This window comes from Centrocercus urophasianus, unplaced genomic scaffold (assembly GCF_019232065.1).
Source record: "Centrocercus urophasianus isolate 14NV4802_14NV808 unplaced genomic scaffold, USGS_Curo_1.0 seq_39, whole genome shotgun sequence".
NCBI classification, from domain to species: domain Eukaryota; kingdom Metazoa; phylum Chordata; class Aves; order Galliformes; family Phasianidae; genus Centrocercus; species Centrocercus urophasianus.
The window spans coordinates 5,243,785-5,260,142 of NW_024884966.1; the positions used below are offsets into that span (position 1 = coordinate 5,243,785).

The 16,358-nt window shown below is 49.3% G+C and overlaps 1 protein-coding gene across 5 annotated transcripts in view; it reads left to right on the forward strand.

The window, feature by feature from the left end:
* Nucleotides 1-16,358, forward strand: part of NCOA1 (nuclear receptor coactivator 1) — a 154,155-nt gene that overhangs the window by 84,287 nt on the left and 53,510 nt on the right. For 4 of the 5 annotated variants that reach the window (XM_042832662.1, XM_042832664.1, XM_042832666.1 and 1 more), the window contains exon 3: nucleotides 14,590-14,692. In XM_042832662.1, coding sequence (XP_042688596.1) covers nucleotides 14,607-14,692 — 86 coding nt within the window. In that variant the 5' untranslated portion in view covers nucleotides 14,590-14,606. Of the gene's footprint in view, nucleotides 1-10,191; nucleotides 10,247-14,589; nucleotides 14,693-16,358 lie in introns of all 5 variants that reach the window. The other variant, XM_042832663.1, reaches the window with a different exon arrangement.

The window sequence follows — 16,358 nt, forward strand, 5'->3', positions numbered from 1 at the left end:
CAGTTTGTGGGCACTTCAATGTAAAATAGATGTAACCTCTGCAAAGCTGCTGAAATTAATTGTCTTTCTTTCCCCTCCCTCTCTGTTCTGTGTTCACTACTATTTTATTTGCCTTTAAATTATATCACATCTTAATCAGGTTTGTAAATAGCTCCGGGTTGGGATCCCTGTATTTCGCAGGTGTCTGCTGCTGCTGTGAGCAGTAGTAGTAGAAGATTAATAATGATGATGCAAAAAGCTTTGCTGTGCTGCACTGTTGCTGGGGTTTTCCTCCCTTTTTCTCAGTATGGTTAGTTTAAAATATAATCTGAGAAGAGGGGGAGGTCCAAACCAAGGATGAAAAATAAAGCTCTGCAATTTTGAATCACAGAATCTTAGAATCATTCAGGTTGGAAGGACCAGTAAGATCATCTAGTCCAACTGTCAACCCGTGTCTTGATTGTGCTAGACCATGTTACTGAATGCAACATTTGCCCTTTCTTTGGACACCTCCAGGGGTGGTAACTCCTTCTCCTCCCTGGACAGACTCCCCTCCAGTTTGTCCTGTTCTTCTCTAGGCATGGATCTCTCCAGCCTTGGGTTTCATCCCTCCTTTATTGCTGGCCACTTGGCCAGCTGTTGCCATGCGTTGTGACCATGAGAGCTTTGTACAGAGCTCTGCCTCCTGACAACATCACCTAGGGCTGCTGAATGGAGGCTTTCTGGAGATCCCTGCCAGCGCTGAGCCAGCTGAGCGAGGCACTGACACGGGTTGCCAGAGATATGGTGGTTCCCCAACCCTGCAGACAGCCAAGGTCAGGCTGGATGGGCTCTGAGCACTGATGGAGCTGTGGGTGTCCTTGTTCAGTGCAGGGAGTGGGACCAAATGGGCTTTAAAGGTCCCTTCCAACTCAAACCATTCTGCGTTTCTGTGAACTGGGCTACAAACCAGCAGCTTTACCAAATGCCCACCTGGGGAAACACATTTTACTCGTCTCCTTCCCACCGTGGGCTCTGTTTTGGTGGTACCTACAAAAATGCAAAAGTTCTGGTCTGGCTCGCTCAGAGCTGAATCCTGAGTCTGACTCGAGCTCCTGCTTGTCTCGGCCTGCCCTCAGACATACCATGCACAGCCCCGTGCTGCATTCCCCATGTGCTGCATTTTGCTTTGCAAACGCTTCCGGGCTGCAGCTGCTGTTTGCTCCCGCCGAGCCTGGTGCGATGGATCCCTGGCCTCACTCAGGACCTCTAGGTATTGCTATCAAGCCAATAAATGCTAAGGAAACCAAGCCATCTCTTAATTTATTCACCTTTCTTGGTTGCTTTTCTGTAAGTTTCTCGAAAACCCTTTTTTGTTGTACTCCGCCTACTTAGAGATGCCTGAATATTTGTAATCAGCACGAGCAAGCAGCTACGCTCCCGAGACTTGCTCGGGCATTCTCCTGCTCCGCCACAGCTCCCGGCTCGTCTGCCTGGGGAGAGCAGGGCCACGTCTGGGGATCGGGCCATGGTCGGCCGGGGACGCTGTGCGGGGCTGCAGGTAACGGGATCGCGGTGCCGTGGGCTGGGACTGGTGCCGTGCGGGTTGTGGTGTCAGCGCCGCGGGCTGCTGCTGGGCATTGCCATGTTTCCGGAGTGAACTGCTCCTCTTTCATAAAGGTAAACCTGCAGTCGTCTTCTTCTCAAAACAGGATCCTTCTCCGGTTAGTCTAAATGATTCCCAGAATCATGGAACCATAGGATCAGTTGAGTTGGAAGGGATGTGTGAGGGCCACGCTCCCTGCACTGAACGGGGACACCCACAGCTCCGCCAGCTGCTCACAGCCCATCCAGCCTGACCTCTTCCTCTGCCTCTTCTGCTGTGCTTCTTGGGAAATTCCCGGACAGCCTTCTTTTTCCAGGGTCAATAATTGTTTTCCCAAGATCGTATTCAGCAACCTGTGTTGGCTTACTTTGTAAATCTCATGCTTTGCAGACCCACAGAGGATGCAGCGTGCAGCTCGGGCCTGCTCGGTGCAAATCACTTCTGCTTTTCCCTGAGGTTGGTCAGATTGTACACACTTTGCTGGCTTAATCTTTTCCTTTTAAATCCCTTTAATCGCTTTGTCATTCGCCGTGCTCTTTTATGACCCATTGTTGATATGGTTCTGCTGAGAAGGTGAGCTCAACTGTGCCTAATTCTGTTTGGTTAGCTAATTACTCAGAGATAGCTACTGATGCTGTCTCCAAACCTGAGTCGTTCATTCTCCATGCTCCACTGACCGTCTCCAAACATCCATGAGTGCTGCTATGCCATGGCTGCATTTTGCAGCAGCTCAATATTCCGGAGCTGGTGATAATACTGAGCAATGTGAAGTATTTAAAAAGAAGAAAAAAGCCACAAAACCCCAAAGCCGTAGGCTGCAGGAGGAGCCCCGCAGTGGGGTGATCTCCTCCCTGTTGGTGCCTATTGGTGAGGAATGTGTTGAACTGTTTTCACTCAGAGGGTGGTGCATTGGAACAGGTTGCCCAAGGAGGCTGTGGATGCCCCATCCCTGCAGGCATTCAAGGCCAGGCTGGATGTGGCTCTGGGCAGCCTGGTCTGCTGGTTGGAGACCCTGCACATAGCAGGGGGTTGGAACTGGATGAGCATTGTGGTGCTTTTCAACCCAGGCCATTCTATGATTCTATGAACTGGGTTTCATTTTGTTTCCTGCCTCTGTTTTCCAACTCCCTGGGTTGCTTCGCATTCAGCTTTTGTTCTCAGCAATGGTTACAGCTCTTCCAAATCTTGTATTGTATGCAAATTTCAATAGCTCTCTGATCCCTATTTAAGTGATTAAATACAAGACAGCTGAGCAGATACCCTGCGAGTGCACTGCCAGCTCCTTCACACACTGCCTGTTGGGTTCGGGGCTGCCGACCTCTCCCAGCTGACAGAAGAGGAGCTCAGCTCATGCTGAGTAGTTGGAAGGGCTGAGCTCATCCCTGCACTAAAACCAAACGCAGCTCCAATGCAGCACAAAGCATGTTTACACCTGAGTTCCAGTCTGGTGGAGAAGGACATCTGGCATGAGGCACTGCTCATTTCTCACCCTGCTGGGTAGCTCTATGCCTGGTGGGAGTCCTCTCTGAACTCCACTACCCTACCACACCAGCAGCCTGAGCCCAGAGCTGCCTGCAGGATGTTGCTTCAACACCAATAATCCAATTACCCTTTTTTTTTTTTTCTTTTCTTTAAGCTGTGTTCTTTGCGTGTGGTTTTATTTCTTTTACCATCTTCCTGCATGGCCTTTTGAAAGATTGACTTCGGAAAAGCAACCAACCGGAGGCAAGCAAGGTCCTGTGCAACATGGATATTTCATAGAATCATAGAATCATAGAAGGGCCTGGGTTGCAAAGGCCCACAATGCTCATCAGTTCCAACCCCCTGCTGTGTGCAGGTCAACAACCAGCAGCCCAGGCTGCCCAGAGCCACATCCAGCCTGGCCTTGAATGCCTGCAGGGATGGGGCATCCACAGCCTCCTTGGGCAACCTGTGCCAGTGCCTCACCACCCTCTGGGGGAAAAACTTCCTCCTAACATCCAACCTAAACCTCCCCTGTCTCAGTTTAAAACCATTCCCCCTTGTCCCATCACCATCCACCCTCACAAACAGCCGTTCCCCCTCCTGTTTCTACGCTCCCTTCAAGTACTGGAAGGCCACCATGAGGTCTCCCTGGAGCCTTCTCTTCTTCAAGCTGAACAAGCCCAGTTCCCTCAACCTTTCTTCTTAGGAGAGGTCTAAGATTTTCTAAAGCTTTGTCTTCAGCAGTCAATCAGCCCTTTTTCTTTCTCTTTCTTGTAATTCTGTGCTAAGAAAAATGTGCATCCTTTTATCCTTTAACAAAATCTTTGTGATGACCAATGCTCCACTTCTTCTCGAGGGTCACTTACCAAGAACTGTCTCCCTGCCTCATTGGTTAATCCTCAGATAGAAGAAGCAGAATTTAACTACAGTCGTTTTATAGAATAGGAGTGATGAATGGGTTAAAAATATATTCCTTGATATTCTTGTTTTTGGTGTGCTCGTTGCGTCTTGGGTCGCTTCGTATTACACCAGCTCTGCGAGCTGACGCCCTCCAGACTTCTTCCATGGCAGCTTGCCTCTTTAGGAGCGGAGCTGTCAGTGAGGAATTTAGCATCAAATCTCATAAAATTGATTAATCTATTCACAAGGAAGCCGTGGCAGGCTTTTCAAACAAGCTCTGTAATGTGCTCTTTTGTTTTGGTCAGCACAAAATTCTCTCCTGCAGATAAAATGTCATCGTTTTGGAGACAACTGGAAGAGTTTTCCTGACTCTTGAGTTTTGTGAGTGCATGGAGTTGCATCAGGGGAGGGTGAGGTGGGGGCTAGGGAAAGGTTCTGCCCCAGAGAGCAGTGGGCATGGAGCAGCTCCCCAGGGCAGTGGGCACAGGCCCAGTTTTGGAGCTCAGGGTGTGCTGGGACACCACTCTCAGCCACAAGGTTTGGTTGTGGAGCCAGTTGTTGGACTCGGTGATCCTTAAGGGGGTCCCTTCCAATGTGGGGCAGTCTGTGATTCTGAGAAGCCCTACAAAGGGTTTAGGAGAAGCAGCCCAGAGGAGGGGGGGTGGGAAGCAAAGCTCTTCATGGGGGAGCAGCCGGCTGTCGGCAGTGATTCTTGTCAGCGAGTGCCAGAAGCACCTGCGAGTCACTGCTGGTGGGGATGGCAGGAGGAAAGAGGAGTCCAACACACTTGACTGAAAGTAGGGCAGATGTGATTAAACAAAATATAGCAAGAACAAAAGAAAGGGGGAGAAAAAGACATTTCTGCTGGTGCAGTGGCTGCCTGTTAGCTTTCTTCAAAGCAGGGTCCTAAGGTTAATCATTAGATCTGAGGTGCAGCATCCAACACATTCTTGGCATTTCTGTCCTTGTTAATCAGAGAACCAGTCAGGTTTGGAAAAGACCTCTAAGATCCCCAAGTCCAACCCCAGCCCACCCCACCATGCCCACTGACCACATCCCTCAGTGCCACATCTCTGCACTCCTTGAACACCTCCAGGTTTGGTGACCCCACCACCTCTCCAGGCAGCTGTGCTGTTCTTTTGGAGAAGAAATGTTTCTTAATGGCTCTGTTTGACATTGAATCCCCGCATGGTGTCTTTCTTTCCATCTGATCCACCAGCACTCCTTGCTTTGCTGAACTCATCTCCCAAGCGCACCTTAACACCCCATGGGCTTCATCCATCCAGCAGAAGGATGCAGGAGGAAATAATGGTGTTTATTGCTGGCTTCCAGCTGCTGTTGGCCCAGCGTAAAGACAGACGTAGGCATCAATTGCTGGATTTCAAGGAGGAATTTTGGTTTGTATTGTTGCAGCGTGAATGCTGATTAAACCCACTTCATGCTTCAGAGGGTTGAGTGGTTTGGCAGTTGCCTTGGAGCTGGCAAGGTTGTACTTTGACACTATTCCCTCTCCGAAATGTGAGCTTCTGATGATGGTCACCAGCATCACTTGACTCTTAACCTGGCCTGCGCTCTGGGTTTAGCAACTTTAAGTATATAAGAAGGAAGAGCCTCATGCAAATCCTGCACATTTTGAATAGAAGGAACCCGTATCCCCTGCAGAGTAGGACTGTGCCCAACATCACTCAGCTGCACTGCTGCTTGTAGTGCCCTTGTAACCCAGGCGTGCTCACGGTGATTTTTATGGAGCTGCATGTGCATGTGTTTCTACTGCAGTTTAATTGGAGTTACATGAGAACCTGATGTATTTGCACGTTCTGCCAAATACTTCATTCTCCCCATAGAGAAACTTGTGTAATTGCAAAGTGTAATTCACAGGCGCAATACGAAACTTAGTGTGTAATGTTGTGTGACTACGAGGGAATTAGTGTTATTTTTTTCCTTTCAGAAGCTGTATAAATTAACCTACTTTTCCTGTCAGCTACTGGGAGAGAAGGTTACGGTTCTTGCAGTTAGTTTCTGTGCCTTATCTCTGCTGTAAGCATTGCCAAGTGATCCTTGCTGGCTTTGAGGCACCAGCAGCTCCACGAGGAAGAGCGCTCAAGGATGGCTATTAAATTTTACATCCATTCCTGTTCATTCGAGGCTGGGTTCACATGGCTTTGTGTTTGCAGTGTATTTCCACGATTAGTGCAAAGAAATATTTTGATCTCTGTATCCAAAGAGCAGGCTTCCTTCCTGCTGTGGAGTAAAACAGGTCCCTTCCCAGAGTGATGGGGACAGAGCTGCATGTTTTGCCCAAGGTGCTTTAGCACAGAGTGGCAGAAGCAGATCTCTGGGACAGAATCCTGCAGGATTTGCCTGCTGAGCAGAGCATGAAGTCTCGGGGGTCCTACAAGGGTGAATTTGGAGGAAGGGAGCAAAAGACTGAAGCACCTAGAGTGATTCAATGGTGATGTTAACATTGTGCACTCCTAACCTGGACTCACCTTCTCAAAGGGTTTCTTCCATCTCTGCTGCTGCTCTCTGACACTCTGCGGTCACCTGTGTCACCTTGCTGCCAGCCTTGCTGCCTCCAAAAGTTGTCGCTGCACATGATGCAGCCCTGGGGGAGCACAGGGGGAAAGCAGATCTGACTGCTGCCCCTGCACTCCTCCGGCAGTGTTTGGGTTAGCTCCAACAACGTGGCTGCAGAGAGGAGAGCCTGCTGATCTGCTCTGCTGCTCTGGGATGCAAAGCAGGATGGAAACTGCTGGAAAAAATGAGGCTGTTGCAAGAAAAGCAGCTGTTGGTGCTGTCAGTGCTCATCCCAAGATGAAAAATAGTTGAAATCGGAGTTGGACAGCACTGAAGTCCAGATTTTAGAGAGTGATGTAAGCCCTGCAGCATCCAGCATCACTGGGGTCTCCTTTGCATCTCCTTTTTGCTATAAATCTGAACAGGAAGATACTTGGTATTATGTGACATTTAGCCCTGATTTTGCTTCTGAGTTACACAAAGGCTTGGGTAACAATACAAACTTGCATAAATGACGTGTTGTTGTTTTTCTTCTGTGACTTGGGCTAATTCAAACCGGAGTTTCCATTTATCATCCACCACGCACTGGCTGGGAAGCAGAGGGCACACGCACACAAAGGAACAGTGTGGGCAGCCCTGCAGCTTCTGCCATCCACTGTATGGCCTCTCATTGCAGCCACGTGTTTGATGGCTCTGGGTTTTGTCCATAAGGACGTGGATGCAGACACTCCAGCAGTACGTGCCGACGTTCGTGAGCAGCCCTGTAATGAACCAGTTGGTGTGTTTGGGAAAAACAGCTGGTGGAAGGAGAGATTTGAATTTCTACTGGTTTTTTAATGATGTTGAAAAAGAAAGCACTTGGAATACTTGGAGTTCTTCAGGTGGGCTTGAAATACCTGATCTGAGCTGTTTGCAAGGGAGGCATGCAGTCGGCCTTTTAAAAAGACTTTCTATATGTGTGTGTCTCATGGGGGGAGGGGAGGGAGAAACACATGGGATGACAGAATGGTTTGGGTTGGAAGGGACCTTTAAGATCATCCAGTTCCACCCCCTGCTGTAGGCAGGGACACCTCCCTCTAGCCCAGGTTGCTCGCAGCCCCATCCAACCTGGCCTTCAATGCATCCATGCAGGGGCATCCGCAGCCTCGCAGGGCAACCTGTTCAGCGTCTCACCACCCTCACAGTAAAGAATTTCTTCCTGATATCCAGTCTGAATCCGCCTTCTTCCAGTTTAAAGCCATCTCCCCTCATCCTGTCACTACCTGCCCATACAAAAAGCCCCTACCCAGCTTTTCTGTAGGCTCCTTTGGGTCCTGGAAGGCCGCTATAAGGTCTCCTCAGAGTCTTCTCTTCTCCAGGCTGCAGAGTCCCAGCTCTCTCAGCTTGTCCCCATAGGGAGGTGCTTCAGCCCTCTGATCATCCTCAGCTCAGCTGGTGCAGAATCATGAGCCATAGAGATCCCTCCATTGAGCATAGTTTCCGGCTGCCCATCTTATCTCACACACAGGCATCTGTCTCCTAAATAGCTCTATCTTTCACTGGCTCGTTGTGCTGCTGGAATGGGGTTTGACTTCTTTATGTTCAGGGTCTTGGCAAGAGACAAATGGAGAGGGAATGAGTAGCAGCCAAGCTTAGGTCTATACTGGGCATCCAACCCAGGACTCCACAGCCAAGGGCTCCACATCAAGGCCAGCCTTGGTGGCAGCATTCCCTCCTGCTCAGCCCTGAGGACACAGTGAGGTCCTAAGCACTTGCAGACAGAGCTGAGGTCAAGCAGTGGGGCACTGGGCTGTCCTGTCTGCAGGTTTGGGTATTTTGGGTATCCCAAGGCAGTGTGGTTCCTGCACTGATCCTACTGGGTTATCCAGAAGGATGGGGGATGCTGCTGAGGCTTAGTGAGAACTGAGCTTTTCCAGCCATTAACAAATATGAAAGCAAAGCACACATCGTGGTGTTTGGACAAAGCAATGTGAGAAGTCTGTTCTTGATAACACTGACATGCAGATTTCTCTTAGAAGCTTTTGTTGGGTTGTCATTGCAAATGGTAATGTTTGCTGAGGTGCCTTTACTTGTTCCTATTATTTTGGTTCTTAAGTCAGGCACTTTAATGTCCTCGTGTGTAGCTATGATCACGTATCATCTCTTGAGTCAGCTCTGGGAATCATCTTCTTGGGTCCCTCACTAACAGAAAGACATCGAGGCCCTGCAGTGTGTCCAGAGAAAGGCAGTGAAGCTGTGATGGGTCTGGAGCACAGATGTTATGGGCAGTGGTGAAGGAATGGGATGGCTCAGTTTGGAGCAGAGGAGGCTCAGGGGAAACCTTATTGCTCTCTGCAGCTCCTGGAAGGAGGCTGTGGTGAGGTGGGGGGTGGCCTCTGCTCCTGGTAACAGTAATAGGATGAGAGGTGATGGCCTCAAGTTGTGCCAGGAGAGGATCAGATTGAGTATTAGGAAACATTCCTTCTCATAAAGAGCAGTGCTGCAGTGGCACAGCTGCCTGGGGAGGTGGTGGGGTCACCGTCCATGGAGGTGTTCTAGAACTGTGGGGATGTGGCATGAGGGACACAGTGAGCGTGGTGGGGTGGGCTGGGGTTGGACTTGGGGATCCTAGAGGTCCTTTTCAACCTGATTGACTCTATAGTTCTTAGCAGCCCCCTCCCACAGAATGCTCAGTAGAACCTCCAGGACAAGGAGGCTTAGAAGGGAGTGCTGAGCCTACACACCGAGTTGATGGTAATTATCCAGAAGCATTGCAGTGCTCCAGAAATGAATGTGGAGAGGTCACATGGGAGGCAGCATCTGCTAAAGGCGTTGGTGGAGCTCCTGGGCTCCTGCCTGGGGCAGCAGCAATGGGGACAGCAGTATGGAGTGATGAGCATCTTCTTGATTTTAAAATGAAGCAGGAGGAGAAGTGGAATTGTAATGTTTTTGTCTTTTTCCCCATGATTGGCTTTATTTTCATTCTTAGTTTGCTGAGAGCAACTTGGAAGGTAAACCCTGGGAAATTTGGGCGAGTGGCCGAAGCTGCTGGGCAATCATTTACTCATCGCTGCAGACCTCCTGCAAGTCCTGCAGCACTGCTCCCTGGCTCTGGAAGGACAGTTGGATTCTTATCAGTTTACCTTCAGGTTTGGGGTTTGGTTTTGTTTTCCTCTGCCCTCTGCTTGCAGTGGTGTCATTCTGCATGCCATGGGGCATGGAGATGCTGGGATGCAGCTGCGCTGGGAGCCCACATGGTGCACCAGCCCAGCCCCACGAGTGTGCCAGCTAATTAAGACAGACAACAGATGGCTACGACAAGCAGATGTGGGTGAGCACCAGGTAACAAGGAGATGATTGCAATTAGTGTAATAAGCAGCACATCGCTTACCTCATGTCTGTTGTATTTTAGCTGAGGTGGGTTTTAAAGAGAGCTTGGGAAAATAACAGAGTGGCGTTGTGGATTTCCAGAGGTCTCCTCAGGCGTCAAATATTGATTTCCCACAGCTGGATTATTCATTTTTGTAGCGCTAAGGCAGAGCCCTTTCCCACATTTTCCCATTCATTTGTAAAGCAAATTGGCTGCTGGAATTATCCCCGGGCTAAGGGGGAATGGCCGCTGTGGGTCTGTGAGTTGCAAACACAATATAGATGATCAGTGTGTTAAAATTCACAATATCTCAGCCTTTTGGACCGTCGCCTCTTTAAGGATGATGCTCAGTCTTCTTGATTTATACACCCCTTCCCTTTCTCTTCCTGTTCTCTAGGCGTCAGACACATAAACAACAAGCACTTGTTGAACTTGGAGCTGACATTCAGCAGGTTTGTGCTCTCCACCTTGAGGAATTCACTTTGCTTTGTACATTTGTGTTTGTTGCCGTATGCAGAATTACCTTCTGCTCCACGGTTCCATTTCATTGACTGTAGGGCTCGTGATAGCTTTCCAAAGCAAAATCAGAGAATCACAGAATGGCCTGGGTTGCAAAGGCCCACAGTGCTCATCCAGTGCCAACCCCCTGCTGTGTGCAGGTCACCAACCAGCAGCCCAGGCTGCCCAGAGCCACATCCAGCCTGGCCTTGAATGCCTGCAGGGATGGGGCATCCACAGCCTCCTTGGGCAACCTGTGCCAGTGCCTCACCACCCTCTGGGGGAAAAACTTCCTCCTAACATCCAACCTAAACCTCCCATGTGTTATTTTAAAACCATTCCCTCTTGTCCTGTCACTGTCCACCCTTGTAAACAGCTCTTAATATTTCTTGTGGGTAGAAGAACAAGCAATGGAGAAGTCTGAACAGGGAAAGTGAAGCTCATCACCTCCATAGGGTGGATATGAAGGACTTTCTAAGCATTGAGAATTAAAATGAGAAGAAGGACAGGCACAGCGAGAGACACTGGAAGGACCTGGGGCCATCATCCCACCAGCTCTGCTCCTCTGTAATGCAAACAGCACTGCAGAACCTTCCTGGAAGGGCTTTGGACACGAGTTGCCCTCTGCTCACAGGCTGAACCAGCAGGTGGGTGCAGGCACGCTCGTGTGCTTGCTGGGGAATTGAGACCGTGGGCTTTCGCTCCACCGCGTCCCCGAGCTGACAGCTTTTATTAGCCTGCTGCCTCAGCAGAGCCTATGATAATGAAGATTTCTGCACATCCCACTTAGCTGGCGGGAGGCAAAGCAAGCAGCAGCCCTGCAGGCACTGAGGGCTCAGGGCCACGGACGCCAGCTCTGTACATGGGGATGTTGGAGCGTGGTGCTCTGCCCTCAGCCTGATGTGCTCCCAGTTCTTGGAGGGCCAGGAATATAAATCCTCATCCATCAGTTCCCTCCTACGTAGCCCTAACGACTGCAGGGATGAAGGGCCCATGAGGCGTTGCTGAACCCCTCTCAGTGACCTTCAGAGCGTTTTGTTGAGCCTGGAGTCAAAATGCTGAAGCCTTTGAGTTTGGATTGGGTTAACTGGTTTCAGGTTGTGAGTTTCATCTCTTCTTGTCTGGATCCTTGCATGGAAATGGGGTGTTCTCAATCCCCCCTGTAGTGAGGACCCAGGGAATGCAGGCTGGCATCCTTGGGGGCTTCAAGCACTGCACTGACTTTGCCACCATAGTAATAATTATTATAATAAGAGAAGGGCAGTCAAGAAGAGATGTTCAGGCTGGGATGAGCAAGAGAAGAGAAGACAAACCCCACTGATGACATTTCCTGTTAAGGTGCTCTGTGACAGCAAGGTGAACTCACCACCAGTACAAACAGCCACGCTTCCTCCAGGAAGAGAAAACAACTCAGATCTCCTGCTGCTGGTTTTTATTTCCACCTTCCTCCCAGCTTTGCTCTCCTTCTGCCAAGAACCCAGGCTCTTGCACATTCAAACTGCTCTTTGCAGGTAGGGATCGATGTCCCAGAGCCAAAGGCTCCATCTGGCAGCATCTCCGAGGGAGGCAGGAGGAGATGGGCAGGGAAATTGGGGTAAGGTAGCAAGAAAAGAGGATTTAGTTGGAAGGCAGACACGTCTGCTGGACTGGTGACATATGGACACCGGGATTTCTTTTCCAACCCCCAAAGAGCGTTGCACAAAACAGATGTGACATTTGTTTTTGACAACTTCAGCAGCCGAAAAAGCAGCGTTTAATCAGGCTGCAAGTCTCTCTCCCTTATCATTACTGTTGTTGGGGGGGGGGGAGGGGGTCAGAAAAAAAGTTTAAGGAAAGAAACCCCAAAGCCCAAAGGAACACCAGATGCAGCGGGTTGGTGAGTGACTTGCAGCATGGCTGGCACAGCCATTTCTCCTATGGTCTGCAGGAGTCCTTTGTTTTTTGCAGTAAGGTTAGCAGCTGGTGATGAACTTGCGAGGGCAGCAATAGAGATGTATCCTTGTGACATTCTGAGTATGCTCTTAATTACCTCTAATTGAGACTGTGTGTGCACAGATGGGTTATGTTGTGCTGATAAATGGGTGTAACGCGAGGGACTTTTCCACCATTGCAGTTTCTGTAAAAGCAGCCCACAAGCTGTGCCTCTCTCCTATAGACATTAGCAGGACTTTGTAAGCAAGGGGTTGGGATCAGAGGTGGTTTCATCTGCCTGGCTGTGGACCATAGGGCCGTTGGGTATTACCAAAAAGTCATCGCTATACGCGCAGAAGTACACTTATAGGAGAACCGTGGGGATGTGGCACAGAGGGACGTGGTCAGTGGGCATGGTAGGGATGGGTTGGGGTTGGATTGGGATCTTGGAGGTCTTTTCCAACCGGAATGATTCCATGATTCTGGTGTTAGACCAAGAGAGACAGCCATGAAGCGATTGCTCTACGGGATAGGTTTGCATCCAGGAGAGCTCATACAAAGCTTGGAAACTACTGCCCTGCTCCTCCCAGGTGAACTAATTAGCTTGTTTTCATCACTGCCTCGATGCTCTTCAGCTGCTTCTGTTTGCTTTCCTAAGCGAGTGGAATATTAACATTTTTACAAGAAGTTGGTGTTTAGAAACCAGGCTTGCTGTGAAAATGCCCCATTGCGGTCTCGCTGGGAGCACAACCCTTGCCCTTGTCCAGCAGGGCTCAGCTCGCCTATTTTTAGAGCAGATTACATTTTTGGCCTCTTCGTCCTGGCAAGTTTTGCTATAAAATAAACTAGTTTTACAATAAAAAGAAACATTGAACGTATTACATCAAGGGCTTAATGCAAGCCAAGGATTTCAGCTGTGGCTTCAGCGTTGTCCTTAATTCACCTCGCTGGGGCATCTGGTGGCTCTGGCCAAGGTCGTGGTCTCACAGCAGAGCATCCTGGTTGGATGGTCGCCTTTATGTGCCCCATCCTCAGCCCTTCAGAACATTTGTTATTTTAATTTGGCTGCTGATAATGTGAGATCAAAGCCTAGAATGGCGGTGTGAGTTAATAGGACTCATTGTTGCAGTGGGAGGACATTAAATTTTTAATGTCAATATTGGGTTTTCTTGACCTGAGCGTGGAGATGGGTCCTTGGGGTGGTCCAGAGCATTCCTATTGCAGCAAGCATCTCTTGATTTGGCTGAATAAAATGGGTTGGCATTGTGGGCTGTGGAATAGTCTTGTAGGGTTTGTTTTATAGCCATCAGTCAGTGCTTTAGTGCTTGTTAAAATTCCAAGTTTAGAGAGCAATGTAAGAAATGAAGGGAACTGAGTTAATAACTCGGTCCCTTCACTCCCTACCCACACAACAAAGTTCTTGTCTGGGGTCCCATTACGTTGCTCCCCAGGCATTGTGTCTTCTCACCGCTTAGAAAGATGTGAAAATAAATGAAGCATTTGGAGGGTAGCAGTATCTGGTATTGAATTATTGCAGTTACTGGAAAAATCACTGAACAACTCTAGGAAAGGAGGTGAAGCAATGTGCACAGCTGATTCCTTCATAGAGCAGCAGTGTCCCTTGGTTTGATGTCTTCTGGGAGTTTTAAACCTGTAGGAGACAGATTTAATCCCATCTGGGCTTGGCTGTGTTCTTGGCTCTTTGGCAAAACCCCTTCAACACAGCTCAAGGTGAAGATACAGGGGAAAAAAAAGCCTTAATTGACTTCTTTGCCCTTGTTGTGCTTATGTAGTATTTCATTCAGTTAAATAAAAGCAGATAGTTCATAATTAATGAATGAGCATGTGGGTGGTGAGGCACTGAGGCAGGCTGATGATGTGGGTGCCTCATTGCCGCAGTGCCCAAGGCCAGGCTGCATGGAGCTTTGGGCAGCCTGGTCTATGGGAAGGGAATGGGCAGGGAATGGAGATTTACATGCTTTAAGATCCCTTCTAACCCAGATCAACTCTGGGATTCTATGAAATGAAGTGCTAGCCTGTAAGCAAAATATTGAAGCGGACCCTTGTAAGGCCAAGCAGACAAAATCTGGGGGGGATGTAGGAAAGAGCTCAGGTTGTGATGTAATGGAGATGTAATGTAATGGTGAGGGCTTGCTTGGCCAAATGGTGACCAAGTGACACCCAAAGGAAGGTAATGTGATCAGTCCTTGTTTTCACACCTTCTCCTCCACACACTGCCCAGACGAGGCATCAATTCAACAGGAATGACGTGCGTTGGGTTGCTCACCTCCTGGAGGTGGCTTGCTTTGTGTTTCCCGGCGCTGTCACGTAGAACCTCCCTCGGCTGCGGAACCCTCATCCTCACCTCGTGTCTCTTCATTTCCAGGTGCAAAGTAGGTCAACATGAGTGGCCTTGGGGACAGCTCGACAGACCCCGCCAACCCCGACTCACGGAAGAGGAAGGGCTCTCCGTGCGACACGGCCCAGAGGTACGTGTGCTGCGCCACGTCCATCCCTGCCCCGGCTACTTTGTCATTCCGACGGCGTCGTTCGATCCCGTCTGCTTGAGCAGATGGAGCCTGGTTTCAGCCACTTGTAAACGTTCACACTTCCCACCAGAACTTCGCTTTGCTTTTATCAGTGGCTGTGGTGGAAGATGGAGCATGATGGAAACGCAGCTCCCCATCTGCTCCGCTCGTTGTTAGGTGGCAAACGATGATTAGAGGCTTGTTATCCAAGTTAATGTATTGATTTTATAAATGGAGAGCACTCAATCAAGTGGAGGAGCGTTGAGAAGGTTTTTCAGGGTAAATTTGGAGCTGGTAGTTCTGTAAAGGGCAACAGTGGGGTCTGCAGGTCATCCCCAGCCTTCCTCCTCTTCATGCCAGATTCCCAAGAAATGCATCTTTCATTCATATTCAGAAACTTTGCTGGAGGCCCTCTTGCTTCTGTCTGAAATATTTTCACTTGCTAGTGCAGAGCGCTTTAAAACTCAGCTCAGTGCAACATTTTGCACCTTTCACTTACAACTGAGCCTTCACATGGCCAACTGATTTAAGATTAACACATCTTAGATCTCCTGTTCACAGGCTCTCTGTGAATCCTGTGTATCTTTTCCCGTTGCAGCGCTGTCTCTTAGTTAGGATGGATTTCCAGCTCTGCAGCCTGGGATGCAGCTTTGCACAGAATATTGATGTGCTGAGCAAACTCTGCACGTATTCTCTGTCAATTACAGCTCATGCATGGCACAGTAGACAATAAGTGCAAAGGATACAGTGTTCTGGTAGCATAAGGGAGAGAGATATTAAGTGGTTGCTTGAGGATTTCTGTTTATTGCAGTTCTTGGTTGTCACAGGAGCTCATTCACCCTCTCACAAAGCCTCTGTAGCTCATGGCTTATCCATGCCATTAAATGAGGAATAATCTCAGGACACAGTTTGATGGCACTTGTGATGGGTGGATGCCTTGCTCCTAATAAATACTGAACTGATCAAGTGAGATAGCTTCCCTTTCTGTCATTTCACACCTGTGTGAGTCAGAGCTCTGCAGCCCCTCATCCTCACCCCGGGATGAAGGCTCTGTGCCTTGTGCCCATGCAATTCAGCTATGGGGATCTCCTGGGTTTGGCTTTCTAACCACTGAGCACCCTGAGAACAGACATCAGCAATGTTCCAGCTCTGCAGGGTGAGGAGCAAACCAGTCGTAGAGATGGTGAGTGAAGGATTCTCCATCCTTGCCCCAGCTCAATGATTTTTGACGTGGTCCTGAGAGTCTTTTTAGAGCCTGAAGCCATCAGACACCACGCAGCAGGGCCCGTGAATAAGGCTGAGGAGTCCTCTCCAGAGCTGCCCTTCTCTCTCTGCAGAGGAGCAGAGCTCTGGCTCCCAGCAAGGAGGGACCTCCCCCAGTCCCACCAACTGCCCCGAGCCCATCAGAGCCAAGTGAACTTCTGAATGCCTCTCTTAAAACTGAGAAGGTTTGACTTGCTTTTGATGATACTTCGGAGTCATAAAGAACAGCCCACTGCTGTAATATTCTCATGATGCCTTTATGTAAGGAAAATTGGCCAATTCTCCCTCCTACAATTCGAAAGTTGCCACAGCAACAGCGACATTATGGCTTTTCATGAAATGAGCTCACCCACAACAGAAGGCT